Below are 20493 nucleotides of genomic sequence, written 5' to 3' on the forward strand. Positions count from 1 at the left end.
ACCTGAGAGTTGATCTGTATGCCAGTGGACAAACTGGCGGTTATCCGAAAGCAATACTATGAGGGCGTGTGTTAGTGTCAATACCGACGTGACGCAGTCGCTATAGGCGGGGCCGACGTCAGCCTTTTGAGAGTGGAATCACTTTCTCAAGAGAGACCTGGTAAGATGGCTGTAGAAGTAACACCATTACTAGGGTTGCACAATTCCACTCATTTCCCCAAAATTCCCCGGTTTCCAGAAATCCCAGTTGGAGGATACCAGTAATCAGGAGAGAATAAGCAGGGAGTGAGGGAGCCTCCAACCGGGAGTTCAGGAAAACCGCGGATTTTAGGGAAAGATAATGTATTTTTTAGCATCCTTAACAAAGAGCCATACAACCCCCAAGCTAGAAGCTACATCAGGAACACCCTGAGAGAGTGATCAATTAGAAACGCCGTCCACAGCTCAGACCACAGTCAGTCCATCAGCAGCCGAATGCCACGGTGTGTTCCCACGGTCTCATGCACACAGAGTCACACGGTCAGTGAGAAATACCGGCATCAGTGTACACAAGGTTTACCCAAGGTTTACCTAAGGTTTATGTAAGGTTTACCTAAGGTTTACGTAAGGTTTACCTAAGGTTTATGTACTAAGGTTTACCTAAGGTTTATGTAAGGTTTACCTAAGGTTTATGTAAGGTTTACCTAAGGTTTATTTAAGGTTTATGTAAGGTTTACCTAAGGTTTATTTAAGGTTTATGTAAGGTTTACCTAAGGTTTATGTAAGGTTTACCTAAGGTTTATTTAAGGTTTATGTAAGGTTTACCTAAGGTTTACCTAAGGTTTATTTAAGGTTTACCTAAGGTTTATTTAAGGTTTATGTAAGGTTTACCTAAGGTTTATGTAAGGTTTACCTAAGGTTTATTTAAGGTTTATGTAAGGTTTACCTACGGTTTAACAGTGGAAGTAGATGGTTAGAACTAAGTGAGAGAGACATGCAGAGAGATGAGATGGTATAACTGATAGGCCACTGCTAAACACACACACACACACACACACACACACACACACACACACACACACACACACACACACGCACAAAAGCAGCGATGGTACAACTGATAGCCCTGTCTATTAAACCCACAAACACAAGACTAGGGTTCTCCTGAACACAACAGTGCCTTCCATTCTCTGCTATGCTCGCCCAACAAGCATACAGCACTGGGCTATACCGACAGACACACACCCAGGGTGCTATTCTCTCCCAGCAGGTGACATCACTCTGCAGGATGCTATCTGAGGCAGGAGCCCTAATCCATGTCTCGCTAGTCACAAAGCTGGCCAGTTTTAGGGGGAGTTAACTAGCAAAACACTGTGTGGCCATATCCGGAGATATGACACACACACACACACACACACACACACACACACACACACACACACACACACACACACACACACACGTAAGTACACAGGAACCAGCTCAGACAAGGAGACAGATCTGAACTCAGCTCACACGCGCACACACAGTTAAAGAGGTTGTTTCAGTGAGTTTAATGGGTTATGAAGAATGACAGGGAACAAAATGAAAACTAAAATGAAGCTCTAGAAATTATGTAATATCAACTAAACAACACTTCACCGTCATTACACTAAAAACATGTGCTACTTTCTGAACAGCCATGGACTTCTCCAATCCCCTCGGGTGGCTGGGGTAGGTTGCTAGGCACGGTCCAACTCCGCCCGACACTCCTCCAACTTCCTGATGAGGTCAGAGGTCAGGGGGTGCTGGTTGCCGTGAGTAACCTTCATGATGTCATAGGCCTGCACGGGAGATAGGAGAGAGCAGGGGTGTATTCAGTGATGTGGTGTGTTCATTACCTTACCCTTACAAATGTATCGACTACAGCTGACATGATTCTCTACATGCTACCAGCCAGAAACTCATACTGTATCTGTTGTACAAAGTCTATCTAAACCAGGATTATTCCAATCTTACCCTACAAGGCTGTTTTTCAGTTCCACCTGATAATTAATTGCACCCACCTGATGTCCTATGTCTAAATCAGTCCCTGATTAGACAGGAAGAATGACAGCAGTGGAACTGGCTGGAGGTCTAGATTTGAGTTTGAGGGAACCTAAATGTTCTGTAACGCTGCAACCCCCTGAACCGAGCCCTGAGATAGATGAGGGGAGACGGGGATAGGGCAGCCATAACAATGGTTCACCGCCCAGCTCACCAGTCTCAGCGTGTGCTGTGCGTCCCCCAGGTGAACCAGAAAGTGCTGGAGCTTGGCCACTCTCATCAGCTGGATGGCGTGGGCAGGGTGGGGGTCTGGGTAGTACTGCCTGGGGAGAGACGAGGGGGGGTAGAGTGATTAGGGGGGTGGGAGTACAGCTGGCAACTTTGATATCAGCAAAATCTTTCAAATGCTCTGAGCATTCAAACACGCCTGACTGGAGTGTCAGGTGGGCGGGGTTTGCAGTTTTGGGACGGTTCCATTAGTTTCATTTCGCAAGACAAGCTTACGTAAGTGTGGCTCTCAAGTATTTGGAGGAACACAACTACTATTTGAACCCAGGTCTGTCTCACAGTGCTCAAAGACAGTTATACTAGACAGACAGGAGAGAGTAAAGCTTCGTTTCCACTCCACCGCTCTTCTGTTTAAGGAATCATTTTTCTTCCAGTGGTAAACGAGAAAGAGAGAGGGGTGCAGATAGAGGAGGAGGTTGGTAAATGGAGAAAACACAAGAAAAGTGTTTTCTAGCATCAAAATAAACTACATGTGGTGCATTGCCTGGGTAAATATGAGCATTGGTTTATCTCTGGAAATAAAAAATAATTGTTTAAACATTTACTTTGCTCGACTTTACACTCTTATCATAGAGCTGGGAGGGTTAGAACTGCACTATCGTGTCATATATAAACACGCACAGAGAAATCATGTCAGACAGAGAGAGCGAGTGAGAGAGAGAGAGAGAGAGAGAGAGAGACTATACGAGTACTCCCCTCGAGGGTATGAGCCATGTCATAATATCTATCAACATTTGGGATAGCTAATCAGGGGGCTGATTAAAACTGTACCCCAACAGCTTTTTAAATACACATGTCAAAACGTGTGTGTGTGTGTGTGTGTGTGCGTGTGTGTGTGTGCGTGAGAGAGAGAGAGAGAGTGGAGTGTGTGTGTGTGTGTGTCCGTGTGTTGAAGTGGAGCAGAGCCTTATGCCTCTGGTTGAATTATGAAGAATCTACCACATTATAAAACACTCCCACGGATCATACACACTCTTAAAGAACACAAACTCACTTACAGAAAGGATACACACTCGTACGGGCCGCGCTGTGAAACAACGGAAGCCATTCACTTTCAATGGCAGGAAAGCAAGAGAAGAGAAGTGGGCGGGGGGACTGTTGAGTGACGCGAGCATGGGCGAGGGAGCTAAACAGGGCGGGACTAAAGTTGGGGAAAACTGAATTTTATTCAAATCCTCTGCGATATCGCCACTCGAGTGACCAAATCGAAGCTCACCATAGCTTCCAACCACTACTGGAATGGCTGTTGATACATAGCACTACCTAGCTTTCTTGCTAGCACCCACATGAGGCCGAGGCTAGTGTGGCTAGGCGAGTGCCGCTTGTATAGTGTAAACGCTCTGTTAGAGAACACACACACACACAGAGAATACACACACACACAGAATGCACACACTCTTGGAGAATACACACACTAAGAGAATACACACAGAGAATACACACACTCTTAGAGAATACACATATAATACACAACCTTTTAGAGAATACACACACCCTTAGAGAATACACACACTCTTAGAGAATACACACTCACTTTTAGAGAATACACACTCACTTTTAGAGAATACACACTCACTTTTAGAGAATACACACACACACAGAATGCACACACTCTTGGAGAATACACACACTAAGAGAATACACACAGAGAATACACACACTCTTAGAGAATACACATATAATACACAACCTTTTAGAGAATACACACACCCTTAGAGAATACACACACTCTTAGAGAATACACACTCACTTTTAGAGAATACACACTCACTTTTAGAGAATACACACACACACAGAATGCACACACTCTTAGAGAATACACACTCACTTTTAGAGAATACACACTCACTTTTAGAGAATACACACACACACAGAATACACACACTCTTAGAGAATACACACTCACTTTTAGAGAATACACACTCTTAGAGAACACACACACTAAGAGAATACACACACTAAGAGAATACACACACTAAGAGAATACACAAGAGAATACTCACACTAAGAGAATACACACCCTAAGAGAATACACACCCTAAGAGAATACACAGATAATACACACTCTAAGAGAATACACATAGAGAATACACACACTCTTAGAGACTACACACACTCTTAGAGAACACACACTAAGAGAATACACACACTAAGAGAATACCCACACTCTTAGAGAACACACACAGTCTTAGAGAACACACACACACAGAGAATACACACACAGAGAATACACACACAGAGAATACACACACACAGAGAATACACACACACACAGAGAATACACACACTCTTAGAGAATACACACAGAAAATACACACACTCCTTGAGAATAGACACACACAGAGAATACACACACTCTTAGAGAATACACACAGAGAATACACACACTCTTAGAGAATACACACAGAGAATACACACACTCTTAGAGAATATACACAGAGAATACACACACTCTTAGAGAATACACACACACTTTTAGAGAATACACACTCTTAGAGAACACACACACTCGTAGAGAACACACACACAGAGAACACACATACAGATAATACACACTAAGAGCATACACAGAGAATACACACAGTCTAAGAGCATACACAGAGAGTATACAGAGAATACACACACTCTAAGAGCATACACAGAGAATACACATACTCTTAGAGAATACACACAGAGAATACACACACTCTTAGAGAATACACACAGAGAATACACACACTCTTAGAGAATACACACACACTTTTAGAGAATACACACTCTTAGAGAACACACACACTCGTAGAGAACACACACACAGAGAACACACATACAGATAATACACACTAAGAGCATACACAGAGAATACACACAGTCTAAGAGCATACACAGAGAGTATACAGAGAATACACACACTCTAAGAGCATACACAGAGAATACACATACTCTAAGAGCATACACAGAGAATACACACAGTCTAAGAGCATACACAGAAAATACACAGAGAATGCACACAGTCTAAGAGCATACACAGAGAATACACACACTCTAAGAGAATACACAGAGAATACACAGAGGACTATAGATCATTTGAGTGACATCTTTCTGATGAGTGCCAACCGAACGACAACAAATAAAGAGACACAGTCTAAGAGCATACACAGAGAATACACAGAGTCTTAGAGAATACACAGATAATACACACACTCTTAGAGAATACACACAGAAAATACACACACTCCTTGAGAATAGACACACACACAAAGAATACACACACTCTTAGACAATACACACACAATCTAATGTAATACACTTACAGAGAATACACACACTAAGAGAATACACACACTAAGAGAATACACACACTAAGAGAATACACACACTAAGAGAATACACACACTAAGAGAATACACACACATAGAGAAAACACACAGAGAATACACACACTCTAAGAGAATACACTTGCAGCACTACACAACAGGTTTGCGTGGGGAACAGCTCCTGAACCCAAACCAACCCACATGTTGTTGTTGTTTATGGTGAACAGACAGACGGTAGTTTATATGGACATCTTGAGACAGGAGAGCAGAGCGACACCAGATGCCATAGAATTGGGCAACTCCAAAACAGTCCCTTCCTCATGGTTTATTCACATCAACTTGATAGCAGTTCAACGTGTTGGTTTTACAACAGCGGTGGCCCACCTTCCTCCTGGAAAGCCACTGGGTGCAGGTTTTTGCTCTAGCCCTCTAGGAGGAGGGTTGGCCACCCCTGAATTACACAATGTGTCACCGGGACAGATGGAAGCCGTCTGACATTTATAGAAAAGTTCATCCAGAATCAAGTGGACTATAGATCATTTGAGTGACATCTTTCTGATGAGTGCCAACCGAACGACAACAAATAAAGAGAGGCAGACAGTGGAACACTAAATGTCAATATTAAAGTAGGTTTTTCAGAGCCATATTATTTCTTATCACGTCCAGCCATGGGTTCATTAATATCACAGTAATTGGTGTACTGCTCAATAGGCCAAAAACACACAGAGTGCCGTGGAGCACTCACCACGCCTCAATGACTTATTGAGAGGAGCTCAGACACACAAGCTCACGCACGCACACACACTTTCTCTGCCTCAAGCATTTATCAACAAAAACTGTTTGGCTGTAACGCACTCAAGGAGAGAACTATCCAATTAAGTCAATGCTGGGGTGGTTTCTCATATTAAACACACACACACACACACACACACACACACACACACACACACACACACACACACACACACACACACACACACACACACACACACACACACACACACACACACACACACACACACACACACACACACACACACACACACACACACACACACACACACTTGTTTTCTCAACTTTAACTTGGAACCAAATCTCTCTCTGGCAGAGGGAGACTGGGAGAGATCACACTGTGGAGAAATCTTTGGGAAATACACCGCTATGTGGGAAAAATGTTTGGGAAAGTTTGCCATTTGGGAGACAGAGGAAATGGGTTTAATTAAATAGTAATGACTTTTATCTTTTGCTCAGGTGGAGCAGACACACACACACATAACACACGCACACCGAGATAAAAGCGCTCTGCATTAGAGAGTGAGCGTAGAAACACAGACAGATAGACAGACAGACATCACATGGCAAGTCACAGACTCCATCTAGCCCAAAACAAAGCCGTCTGATTTTACGAACCATCCGCAAGCCAACTAAAACAATCCACACACATGTAAACAACCTCATCAAAGACCAAACAATGTCTTAGATGCCCTAGAAAGACAAAAGCACCTTCCACGTGAAACTACTTTGTAGGAGATGAAGGGTGAACGTGGTGGTAGATCTTTCTTAGGGGATTTTTCAATAGAACTGGAATCATCAAGATCCATTCAGGTAATTCAGCTAATTCCACTATTCAGATCAACCGTTCTATTGTCACTAATACAGCATGTAGAGTAGTGTATGGTTGATTTGGTTGATTTCTGGTTGATTTCCTCGCAGCATTCAAACATGTGTGCTAGATGACTGACTTTATCAGTAACATAAATGTCCCGAGGGTAAAGCCATGGTGGCATGTCTACATTGTTTTTTAAGGGGGGGGGGCATAAGAATCAAATCCAGCTTAATTTATACAGCACAATAACTAGAGGCTGCCTCTCCATGCCTCTTGGTCTTAAGCTTTGGGATAGTTAAAAGGCCAGTGACAGAGGACCTGATGAACCTATTGGGTACATAACTTAAAAGCATGTCTGACACGTATTGGGGTGCACAATCGTGGATTGATTTAAAAAAACAATAGAAGAATCTTAAAATGTATTCCAAAACTGCAGAGACCTTAAGACCGATGTAATGCGTGCTCTCCGTCTGGTCTTGGTCCGTACCCGTGCTGCAGCATTTTGTATGTTTTGTAGTTGACCAATGGCTTTCTTTGGTAGACCAGACAGGAGAGCATTACCTGGTGTTTTATCTTTATTACCCGTGAATTAAAATGTGCGGCTAGATTCTCTGTCTATGCATTGACTCCAACAATAAGTACCTTGGTCTTGTCTTGATTTAGCTGGAGGAAGTTGTGAGCCATCCAAGTATTTAAATCACTAATACAGTCAAATAATTTATCAATAGTGTCACGGCCGTCGTAAGAAGTGGACCAAAGCGCAGCGTTGTGAGCGTACATATTCCTTTTATTAGAAATGACGCCGACAAAACAAATAAACAATACACAACAACCGTGAAGCTTAAGGGCTATGTGCCACAAACAAAGTAACCTTCCCACAAAGAAAGGAGGGAAAGGGCTACCTAAGTATGGTTCCCAATCAGAGACAACGATAGACAGCTGTCCCTGATTGAGAACCATACCCGGCCAAAACATAGAAATACAAAATCATAGAAAAACAAAACATAGAATGCCCACCCCAAATCACACCCTGACCAAACCAAATAGAGACATAAACAGGCTCTCTAAGGTCAGGGCGTGACAAATAGAGCTAAAATCCTCGGGTGATACAGAAATGCAAAGCCGTGTATCGTCTGCATAGCAGTGAAAATCTAATTATGTGCTTTCTGATAATGCTGCCAAGGGGTTACACAGAGCCGTCAGACAATAAACAGTGCACTCAAAGATTTCAGACCCCTTGCCTTTTTCCACATTTTGCTACGTTACAGCCTTATTCAAAAAAATGTATTCCATAGTTTTTCCCCTCATCAATCTACACACAATACAATAATAATATAATGACAAAGCAAAAACAGGTTTTTAGAAATTGTTGCTAATTAAAATAAAATGGAATATCACATTTACATAAGTATTCAGACCCTTTACTCAGTACTTTGTTGAAGCACCTTTTGGCAGCGATTACAGCCTCGAGTCTTCTTGGTTATGACGCTACATGCTTGGCACACCTGTATTTGGGGAGTTTCTCCCATTCTTCTCTGTAGATCCTCTCAAGCTCTGTCAGGTTGGATGGGGAGCGTCGCTGCATAGCTATTTTCAGGTCTCTCCAGAGATGTTTGATAGGGTTCAAGTCCGCTCTCTGGCTGGGCCACTCAAGGATATTCAGAAACTTGTCCCGAAGCCACCCCTGCGTTGTCGTGGCTGTGTGCTTAGGGTCGTTGTATTATTGGAAGGTGAACCTTCGGCCCAGTCTCAGGTTCTGAGCGCTCTGGAGCAGGTTTTCATCAAGGATCTCTCTGTACTTTGCTCCGTTCATCTGTGCCTCAATTGTGACTAGTCTCCCAGTCCCTGCCGCTGAAAAACAACCGCACAGCATGATGCTGCCACCACCATGCTTCACCGTAGGGATGGTGCCAGGTTTCCTCCAGATGTGACGCTTGGCATTCAGGCCAAAGAGTTCAATCTTGGTTTCAGCAGACTAGAGAATCTGGTCAGAGTCTTTAGGGGCCTTTTGGCAAACTCCAAGTGGGCTGTCATGTGCCTTTTACTGAGGAGTGGCTTCCATCTGGCCATTCTATCATAAAAGGCCTGATTGGTGGAGTGCTGCTGAAATGGTTGTCCTTCTGGAAGGTTCTCCCATCTCCACAGAGGAAATATAGAGCTCTGTCAGAGTGACCATCGGGTTCTTGGTCACCTCCCTGACCAAGGTCCTTCTCCCCCGATTGCTCAGTTTGTCCGGGTGGCCAGCTCTAGGAAGAGTCTTGGTGGTTCCAAACTTCTTTAAGTTAAGAATGATTGAGTCCACTGTGGTCTTGGGGACCTTAAATGCTTCAGAAATCTGTGCCTTGACACAATCCTGTCTCAGAGCTCTATGGACAATTCCTTCAACCTAATTGGAATGGTTTTTGCTCTGACATGAATTGTCAACTGTGGGACCTTATATATAGACAGGTGTGTGCCTTTCCAAATCATGTGAAATCAATTGAATTTACCACTGGTGGACTCCAATTAAGTTTTAGAAACATCTCAAGGATGATCAATGGGAACAGGATGCACCTGAGCTCAATATCAAGTCTCATAGCAAAGGGTCTGAATACTTATGTAAATAAGGTATTTCTGTTTTTAATACATTTGCAAATATTTCTAAAAACCTGTTTTTGCTTTGTCATTATGGGGTATTGTGTGTAGATTGCTGAAGATTTGTATTTATTTAATCCATTTTAGAATAAAGCTATAACTTAACAAAATGTGGAAAAAGTCAAGGGGTCTGAATACTTTCCCAATGCACTGAACAATACCGGACCCAAAATTGAACCTTGTGGAACGCCACGTGTTATGAATTTTCTCTGAATTGTGTTCACCAAGGGTGACAAAAAAACTCTTGACCGGTTAAATAGATCCAAAACCAACATAGAACTGTGCCGGAGAGGCCAGCCCACCTCTCTAGTCTGTCCAGAAGGACATTATGGCCAACATTGTCGAATTCAGCACTTAAATCCAAGAGTACAGGGACAAAGAGCCGTTTGGCATCTGTGTTGGCTCTAAGATAATTTACCACTTTAACTAAGCCTGTCTCTGTGCTGGGCACAAAAACGTTTTTAGTGCAGTGGGGAAAGTGCCTGTGAACAGGGAGTGATTAACAATAGCTTGCACTTCTTCAGATATGCAATTCAATTTTTTTAAAGAAGGTGGTGGGGATAGGTAGAGGCTTAAGTTGTATTATCACTTTCCTGAGCATGTCTGTGTCAACCAGGGAAAATAAATCTATCGTGCATTTGTCTGGTAGGCTAGGGTACATATCATCAAACTTCTCATCAGGTCTTGCTTGACTGATACCCAGCCTAATGTTTGTTATCTTATCTCTGATAAGGGTAGGATTTATCAGGCCATGGTTGAGAAAAGCACTCTGGAATTATTCTGGATTATTAGTGATCCAGCTAGAAAAACGAGCCCCTCTGCCATTTCTAATTGCCTTGTTATAAATGCCAAGTTGCTCTCTCAGAATATCATAATGGGCCTGCAACTTTGACTTTCTCCACTTCCGCTCTGCCTTTCTCCAATTTTTCCTTAATTGATTCGTATCCACACTCATCCAAGGGGCTCTCCATTTGGATGTGGCCTTATTAAACTTTACTGGAGCTATGGCATCAATGGTTGTCCTTCATTTTCTATTAAAGTTATCAACTAAATCATCACAAGAGGAAGGCAGAATAGATGGAGTATTGTTCATACACTCAGTAAAATCTGTAGCAACTTCAGAGGTAAGATAGTGTTTCTTAATAATGCATTCAGTATTAGCCTGTACTATGGTTAACAAGGTAGTAAAGAAATCCACAGTGGTGATCAGATAAAGCAACATCAACAATAGAGGATGCTTCAATAGAAAGCCCCTTGGTAATAATCAGGTCCAGAGTATGGCCACCGTTATGGGTGGGCCCAGTAACATGTTGGATAATGTCCACAGAGCTCAAAAGATTCATAACTTCAATGGGTTTGGAGTCAGTCTCTTTGTCAACATGAATATTAAAATCGCCCAACACAATTTTATCATAGCTCAAGGACAATAGTTCAGAGAAATCGGGAAAGAAAGTGGAGCAGTGCTTTGGTGGTCTATACAGGGTCAGAGCCAGCACTGGTGGCTGACATTTAAACAGTATAGCATGATGCTATAAAGACCCAAAGTCAACACCCCTTTTCCCTTTTCTGTAGTCCGGGGGCGAGGCTTCAGTAAGAGCAATACAACAGTCTGAAGACAGCCATGTTTCAATGAGAAACATGCAATCAACTTTGCGCTCAGTAAGGAGGTCATTCACAAGAGAGGTTTTACTAGTGATTGCTCTGACATATTATAGGCGCCCTATTCAATGAGTGCGGGCCACTCTGCCCATAGGGCATCTGCCTCGAGGTAACCAACGGAATAAACACAAAATTATGAACACTAGAAACCATGTTTTCTGACAGTCATCAATCAATCAGAATGGTAGGAGATGACCGTTTGTAGGCGGAGTTAAAGGAACATAAATTACTCACAATAACCATAGTGCCATTTCTACAGGGGTTAATATGCTTTCCAAGTCATCTGTTGCTTATTCTGACAGGGAGAACTGGAGCACTACCAGACCCTGTCTGTCAGTCTGACAGGGAGGACTGAATCACTACCAAACCCTGTCTGTCAGTCTGACAGGGAGGACTGAATCATTACCAGACCCTGTCTGTCAGTCTGACAGGGAGGACTGAATCACTACCAAACCCTGTATGTCAGTCTGACAGGGAGGACTGAATCACTACCAAACCCTGTATGTCAGGCTGACAGGGAGGACTGAATCACTACCAAACCCTGTCTGTCAGTCTGACAGGGAGGACTGAAACACTACCAGACCCTGTCTGTCAGCCTGACAGGGAGGACTGATTCACGACCAGACCCTGTCTGTCAGTCTGACAGGGAGGACTGAATCACTACCAGACCCTGTCTGTCAGTCTGACAGGGAGGACTGAATCACTACCAGACCCTGTCTGTCAGTCTGACAGGGAGGACTGAATCACTACCAAACCCTGTCTGTCAGTCTGACAGGGAGGACTGAATCACTACCAAACCCTGTCTGTCAGTCTGACAGGGAGGACTGAATCACTACCAGACCCTGTCTGTCAGTCTGACAGGGAGGACTGAATCACTACCAGACCCTGTCTGTCAGTCTGACAGGGAGGACTGGAGCACTACCAGACCCTGTCTGTCAGTCTGACAGGGAGGACTGAATCATTACCAGACCCTGTCTGTCAGTCTCTAAAACAGGTTGTGATGTTGCTGGAAATAATCCCGGAGCCCCGTGGTTGCTCCCACAGCAAATCAGTGGTCAACAAAAAGAGACATTCCTGTGGTTGCAAAGTTTCTTCAGGTACTCATTGAGGGCAAAATGTTCTGAACCCCTTCAGAACGGGAGGGGGGCCAGGGATAATTATTCTCTTCCCTGTGCTAGAGAGGATGTTTAAACCGACTCATCGACAGCTCTACTATAGGAGGCGTTTTCCAACAGATTTGGTTTGCCGGGGTCACAGCAAGGTCGGTGCAGTTAGAAAACAGGTTATCCTCTTCTGGCAGCCGAGCTAACAGCCGGAGGATCTTTTCCCTGAGCTGCTTGATGGTGGTGCATTTTTCAGAATAACAACACGATAAACTGGACAAGGAACAAGAAAACACATATCGATATGAGATTAACCACATGAGAAAACTCACACATATGGAATTGTGCTGTGTGTTGCCATGGTAAGTGGCAATGGGGAGGGTGTGTGTTGGGGCCTGTTCTCTCTCCTCCTCTACATTAGTGTTCCCCGGCATGATCATTACTAAGAACAAAGAGCTGCCTCTCCACTGGGACCACTTTACTGGAATATTAAATCACTACACACACACACACACACACACACACACACACACACACACACACACACACACACACACACACACACACACACACACACACACACACACACACTCATGCCACGCAAACACACACACACTCCCTACTCAAAAGCGCTAGGGAATACCAAGGATGCGGTTCGCTCGGTAAAGACAGTCTCATTATTAATCTGCCTTTATAGACAAAAACAGAACTCTCTCTCTCTCTCCCTCTCACATGGATTTACAGCTCTTGTCCGTCACACTCTGATGCCTGGCGTAATCAATCCCAGATCCCTCCTGCTGGACTCTGGGACCTGCTATAGATCCTGACGCCACAAAGAGAGTTAGCCAATACTCTGATCAGCCTGATCAATGGCTTTGACCAGACCCTCATATCCCACCGCTGACACCAGTAATACATTGAAAGGTCAGACAAACCTCATAGAACACTGGTGAGAGGAGACGGTTGGAGGGAGAGAGAGAGAGAGACATAGAGACACAGAGAGAGAAAGAATGGAATGATGATTCTTTCCATAGATTCATCAACAGCTTGTATGTAAAACAGCCTCCCTTCCTCTCTCTCCTCTCCACCGAGCACGCTCCTGGGAGTCGAGTCTCTTTCCTGGCCCCTTCCTCACCTCTCTCCCCCACTCCTCTCACCCCGCTCCCTCACTCTTAACAGCAGTGACAGAGGGTGCTACAGACTGTATGCCGTTACTCTCTGCCACACCTCGCTGAAATGCTGGCCATCACCCAGCACCAGGGCTGGAATTAACTTAATACATTACGTTTGTTAAAATCCGAATCATTTTTTGAAAAATCCTCATAGAAAACATTGGGCATTGTTCAATTCATGCGTTTCAATGCACTTCCTGAATTGAACTGCCTCTTCCTCTGCTGTTCACTACACTTCCAGCACGGCAGTTGTTGTCTTGTTCTGCAGCTCTGATTTTGACAGAAGTGTATCATGAATCAAAGCTACACCCATCCTATCAACCTCTGGGACATTTTTACTGACTGCTCCTTTCCATTCAACTGTCTGCAGTCGCTTACTGTGTTCTGCTATGTAGCACAGAGCAGTCTTTCATGAGCAATAACACGCCCACTGATAGGTATTCTACTGGCCTTCAACTTTCTATTGTCTACTGTCTCCATGTTTTATTGGACTGTAGATGTGTGTGATCATGTGTTGGTAACCTGTACAAGACCTGGCGAGAGAAATCCCTCTGGAGGACAATATTCTATTCGACCTGTTCCTCTGTATTTTTTCATTCTCTCCCTCCCTCTTTCTTTAGAACCTCAAAGAACTCAGAGAGGGGAGGATGTGTGTGTGTGTGTGTGTGTGTCTGTGTGTGTGTGTGTGTGTGTGTGTTCGTGTTGTGTGTGTGAGGAGGAGGACGAGTGCATCGCCTGACTGCGACCCTCAGCTACTGGTTCACAGAAAGTTCCGGAGAGTATTCATCCATAGTTCAAGTCTTCCATCCCTCTTTTTCTTCTCCTTCAACAGCCGAGTCGTAATAAAAAGAGAAGACCTCCATCACTCACACGCACAAGCACATACACACGCACACACTGTAGCTGTGAAACATACTGTAAGTAAAATACCCGGTCCATCCCCCTTTCTCTCCATAGCAGAGCAGTCTGTATTGGCATGTATTGGTGACATGTTCTATGCTTGGATATTGGCGTGAGGACATTTGTCATAGTATCAAAATGAATTATTCACACCGGCCACTGCAGCGTGTTGGCTCAGTGTACTAAGGCTTGTAACCATGGGTGACACACACACACCCCACGCACATACACGTGCACAAGCGCACACACACACCTTGGCAGCTCATGACAACAAGCCTTGTATCCCCAGGTGACAGGTGTCAGCAGGTAAAACAGAGAGCAAATCACTGCAGAGTGTTGGAGAAACGACAGAGGAGATGGAGGGGAGGGAAAGAGAAGGAGAGAGGGGGAAGGCAGAGAGAGAGAGAAGTAATGAGATGAGAGGTGTGTTGACAGTGGACAGAGGGTAAGAGGCAGGAGAGGTTGGGGGAGAGAGAGACGGAGGGGGAGAGAGATGGAAAGAGTGTGTTAGGGAAGATGAGAGTTAGGGTAGAGGTAGCTTTTCACAGAGGGTGAGAGGTAGTGTGAGTAACAAACAGCACAGCAGAGAACTGCAGAGGATGGAGTTACTTTACTGCACTCAGTCAGCCTATTCCAGTGGTTTTCAAACCTCTCCTCGGGACCCCCATCCGTTCCCTGTAGTTGATCTGTCCCAGAGCTAGCCCACAACACCTGATTCCAATTGTCAACTAATCATTAAGCCATTGACTACAGCAGGTGAATCAAGCGAGCTAGTTCAGGGCTACAACAAAATGATGAAGCCTCTGGGGTTCCCTGGGGAGAGGTTTGAGAACCCCTACCCTATTCAGCCAGTGGATGCTCCTCAGAGGAGGAAGGGCAGGACCATTCTCCTCAGCGAATTTCATGAAAATAAAAATAGTGAAACATTACAAAAAGTTATCCCTCATAGATACAACTATACTAAATATATTCAATTGAACCGTTTTTAACGAATACATTTCTTCAAAACTGAAGGAGAATCAAGAGCGAGAGAAAGCTATCTATCTATTTTTTTTCACTTTCACTTACTTAGCGAAAACTAGTTAAGCCTATTCAAACATCCGGCTCAAACAGAGAGGGATGCTATGTTACCTAGCTGGCTATGGCTAGCCAACGCTGGAACACTTCCAAGTCAAGGTAAGCTTTTGCTTTTATTAATTTATTGCCACCGGGGCCTGCCGTTATAACTGCTTTACTGCTTGCTAACTGTACACTGTACTGCGTGATTGTAGCGGGTTTACTAACGTGTTAGTTCTAGTAGCTATGTTGACTTGACGTTTGCTAATATGGTGACAATGATGTAGGCTGTGTGTAGCGGTTAGCGGTTATGATATGAAGGTTTGGCTTGGATGTTTTTTTCCGCCGGGTCACAGACAGCTGATATATTGTGCACTGAAGTCCACAAACAAAAGGAAAATGTGAGAGGAGGAGAGCGCGTAAATGCAAAAAGGAATTATCCAACGATCAAAAAGATCATGCTGTTTATATGTGGCTGCTATGAAAATTAACTGTGTTTGCGTGTGATCAGGGGTGTATTCATTCTGCTGATAAAAAAAAAAAAACGAAAGCAAACAGAATGAAACGGGGATAAACCTGAATTTGTCCAATAGAAACTCTCGTTCGCAACTGTTGGACTAATGATTACACCCTAGATCAGCTAGATGCAGGCAAGATTGTGAAAGGTGTTAATTGAATGTGTCAATGTCGGTCACCTTACTCAAATTTCTCTCGTCCTCTGCACCTACGTTTTAAACTTTCATTCATAGGCTAGGTTGTAGCAACCTCATGATGGGTATAGGGAAAATGTGACTATCATGTAGCAGCCTAAAACTATGGATGTTACATTGAACTGGGTGAACAGAATATGAATGACAGTCATCCAATATCCTGTAACAGAAATAAGGCCGTGCTCATTAAAAAATGTATCGTCCTCCCTCATCTTAAACGGCACCGACCGCCACTGTATTCAGCATACAGAAACCTACTGCAGTTAGCAGTCTGTGATCCACTGCAATACATGTGAAAAACACAACCAAACAGACAGAACTCTCAAACTAGAATTAAATATGAAAGGCGGCATACATTTTCATTGTCCCTCGGTATGTGATGATGTGTTGGGTGAATAGAGAGACGGTGAGATCTAAGAGGAAGTCAGTTTGGCCTTCAGATGTCTTAGAGGAAATCAGGACACAGCTCGTGTGATCCTCATCATCGAATCCTGCCAACAGAGAGACACACACAGATATACACAACAGACATACACGCGCACAAGCATGCACGTCCGCACGCAAACAAAGGCACACACTGGGATCTACCGCAAACACACATCGGAAAACTCTGGGTAGTAGCTTTGTTGTTACTAAACACAAGACTTCCGAACGCATCTCTCCCTCTCCCTCGCTCTGGGAAGAAAGGATGACAAATGGAGTAGTGTGTTTGTTTATTTTTTCTGTGGCTTTCCTTTGGTTGAGTTTCTCTTCCTGTAACTGTCATATTAAAAATGCAACAAAAAGCACCCTTTTCTTATTCCAAACGATTGGGCATTTGGAATATTCATGAACATTTGGACGCACACATGGACGCACAAAGGCAAACAACACACACACACACTAAAGATCCATGGCACGGATTCATAGATTAATCGTTGGAGCCATGTATCCCAATGCCATCAATATAACAGGCACAACTTACAACATCTGACTCCAGAATTCTCAATGTAGTTATCTATTGTAACATTACATGGCACAGCCCCCCATCGGCTACAGTTGAACATATTGGGAGTTAGAAGTCCACAGATCCTGAGACGATGGCCTCCTCCACTCCATTGTGGTGGCCCCATGTGTTTGGGGCAAGGGATGTGTGTGTACAGATGTAGGATCTTCATTTGATCACCCTGTCGCAGGAGCAGCCAGAATTCTTATGATTGACTGTCTGTCCATGTCCTGAGGACGACGGAAAACGCTTTCAAAACCGGCCACTAGGGGCAACAGAGCGCTATTACCATGAAGTAGGCTTGGATTTTTTGTAATCATATGACTCCGGATTCAAAGGTCACGTGTTCAATCCTAGTGGTAGACACTAATTTTGTATTTTTGATTTTAACCCTATCCCAAACCTTAACCCTTAAACGTAAACATTCAGAATGAATGCCTGAACATAATATTTTAACCCAATCTAAAACCTGAACTTCTAAATTTGACGTTTGGTGCAATTCGAAATATGACTTTTAGAGAAAGGTAGACAAACATCCGAATCGGAGGTCACATTAGTAAAACCGTGAATCTTGTTTTGCAGGAGAACTTTTCAGCAATTTAGCAAAGTATGTGTATTTGAGGTTTAAAAAAGGCTTCTGAAGACCAAAAATGTCCATCAATTATAGAAACCAGAGAGTTAGGTTATATGGAGGAGATTACTGAGTAGTCTGGTTCATCAGGCTGACTCCCAGTCTTAACTTGAAGTTATTGAGGGATGATGATGTTTTGGCAATGTGAAGATAAGAATTCCAGAGTATGGTACCTCTATATCTGATAGAGAATGGACTATGTAAGCTGAGCCAGCGGTGAGGTGGATGGTTACCGCAGTGTCTTGTGTTATATACTGTAGATGGATTTCAGAATGAACCTGGAAGAATCCATTGAAGGGTTTAGGTAAACTGTCTAGGAGGTATGAGTATTTGTAGACGAAAGTGCATAATAGGCGTACATTAGTGTCGTAAATAGACAAGATATTGAGTTTCTTAAACAAAGGTGCAGACGGAGCCAGGAAATTCGAGGAGGTGGCTATTCTTGCAAATGTATTTTTGTATGATGAGTAATTTGTGTAGGTAGGAGGCATATGTACTGGCCCACCCAAACAATATTACAGTAAATGAGATATGGGTCAATTAAACTATGGTATAGAGTAAGGAAGCAAACCTGCTGAACCAAACCACTAATCTTACTGATGATACCAACCGATTTCATCACTTTGCTGCAGACAAATTGAATATGATCTTTCCAGAATTTTTTAAAAATCATTTAGAACTCCGAGGAATCTAGTGGGTGTGACTTGTTCCATTTCATTCCCACCAATTGAGATTCTAGCTCTTTTAAAAATAAAGTCTTATTCTTACTAGTACACACAAATAAAGTTTGATTTTTTTTTTACATTTAAATATAATTTTTTATCTGGAACCAATCAGAAATTTTGGCCATGCCTGAGTTGGCTTCATGAATTAATGAATCAAAATTCTTGTGTGATAAAATCAAATTGGTTTCATCAGCAAAGAGAAGGGGAAGTACGGTAGAAGACCCTTCAGCAAGGTCATTGATATAGATTAGGAATAACAAAGGTCCAATTATCCAACCCCGTGTCACGCCACAGGATATCTTGGCTCTGGTAAATGCAGAGCCGTTAACAAATTATTCTCTACCATAAACATAACTATTTGGCCAATTATATGTGATCCTGATGTTATTTCATCTGAATTTATCAACTTTTTTGTGTATTATAAGTATAATCATGAAAACCGTAATAATACAATTTAGAAAGTAATATTTAATGATAAACCGTCAAACACTTTGGATAAATCCAAAAAGATGCAAAACGAGTATTCATTGTTATTCAGGGCTGTAAAGATTTATCCACAAGTTGCAAAAGAGACATATCTGTGGAGTAGTTTTTACGAATATAGAATACGGTATTTATTTAAATGTTTTAACATTCTCTTATACACCAATTCTCTAAAAACATGGTAGTGCAGATATTGGGCAATAATGTGTAAAAGATCTTGGATCCCCAGATATATAGAGGGGGATAACTTTGGCAATTTTCTAATCTTCAGGAACAATACCAGTTTGCATTGATTTGGTGAAGATATACAGTGCATTCAGAAAGTATTCAGACCCCTTGACTTTTTCACACATTTTGTTACGTTACAGCCTTATTCTAAAATGGATTAAATGGTTTTCCTTTCCCCATCAATCTACACACAACACCCCATAATGACAAAGCAATAATAGTTTAAAAAAAAGTTTTTGCAAATGTATTACAAATAAAACACTGACCTTATATAGACAGGTGTGTGCCTTTCCAAATAATTTCCAATCAATTGAATTTACTACAGGTGGACTCCAATCAACATTTACATTTACATTTAAGTCATTTAGCAGACGCTCTTATCCAGAGCGACTTACAAATTGGTGCATTCACCTTATGATATCCAGTGGAACAACCACTTTACAATAGTGCATCTAACTCTTTTAAGGGGGGGGGGGGGCTAGAAGGATTACTTTATCCTATCCTAGGTATTCCTTAAAGAGGTGGGGTTTCAGGTGTCTCCGGAAGGTGGTGATTGACTCCGCTGACCTGGCGTCGTGAGGGAGTTTGTTCCACCATTGGGGTGCCAGAGCAGCGAACAGTTTTGACTGGGCTGAGCGGGAACTGTACTTCCTCAGAGGTAGGGAGGCGAGCAGGCCAGAGGTGGATGAACGCAGTGCCCTTGTTTGGGTGTAGGGCCTGATCAGAGCCTGAAGGTACGGAGGTGCCGTTCCCCTCACAGCTCCGTAGGCAAGCACCATGGTCTTGTAGCGGATGCGAGCTTCAACTGGAAGCCAGTGGAGAGAGCGGAGGAGCGGGGTGACGTGAGAGAACTTGGGAAAGTTGAACACCAGACGGGCTGCGGCGTTCTGGATGAGTTGTAGGGGTTTAATGGCACAGGCAGGGAGCCCAGCCAACAGCGAGTTGCAGTAATCCAGACGGGAGATGACAAGTGCCTGGATTAGGACCTGCGCCGCTTCCTGCGTGAGGCAGGG

General features: G+C 43.3%; 1 protein-coding gene across 1 annotated transcript in view; it reads right to left on the reverse strand.

The window, feature by feature from the left end:
• Positions 1-1508: 1508 nt before the first annotated feature.
• smyd3 (SET and MYND domain containing 3) overlaps positions 1509-20493 on the reverse strand; it is a 194065-nt gene continuing 175080 nt past the window's right edge. Inside the window, exons 11-12 of the mRNA XM_071327203.1 lie at positions 2219-2327; positions 1509-1802 (exon numbers count right to left, since the gene is read on the reverse strand). Coding sequence (XP_071183304.1) covers positions 1701-1802; positions 2219-2327 — 211 coding nt within the window. The 3' untranslated portion in view covers positions 1509-1700. The remainder of the gene's footprint in view (positions 1803-2218; positions 2328-20493) is intronic.

The sequence above is a fragment of the Salvelinus alpinus genome, chromosome 9 (assembly GCF_045679555.1).
Source record: "Salvelinus alpinus chromosome 9, SLU_Salpinus.1, whole genome shotgun sequence".
Classification (NCBI taxonomy): Eukaryota; Metazoa; Chordata; class Actinopteri; order Salmoniformes; family Salmonidae; genus Salvelinus; species Salvelinus alpinus.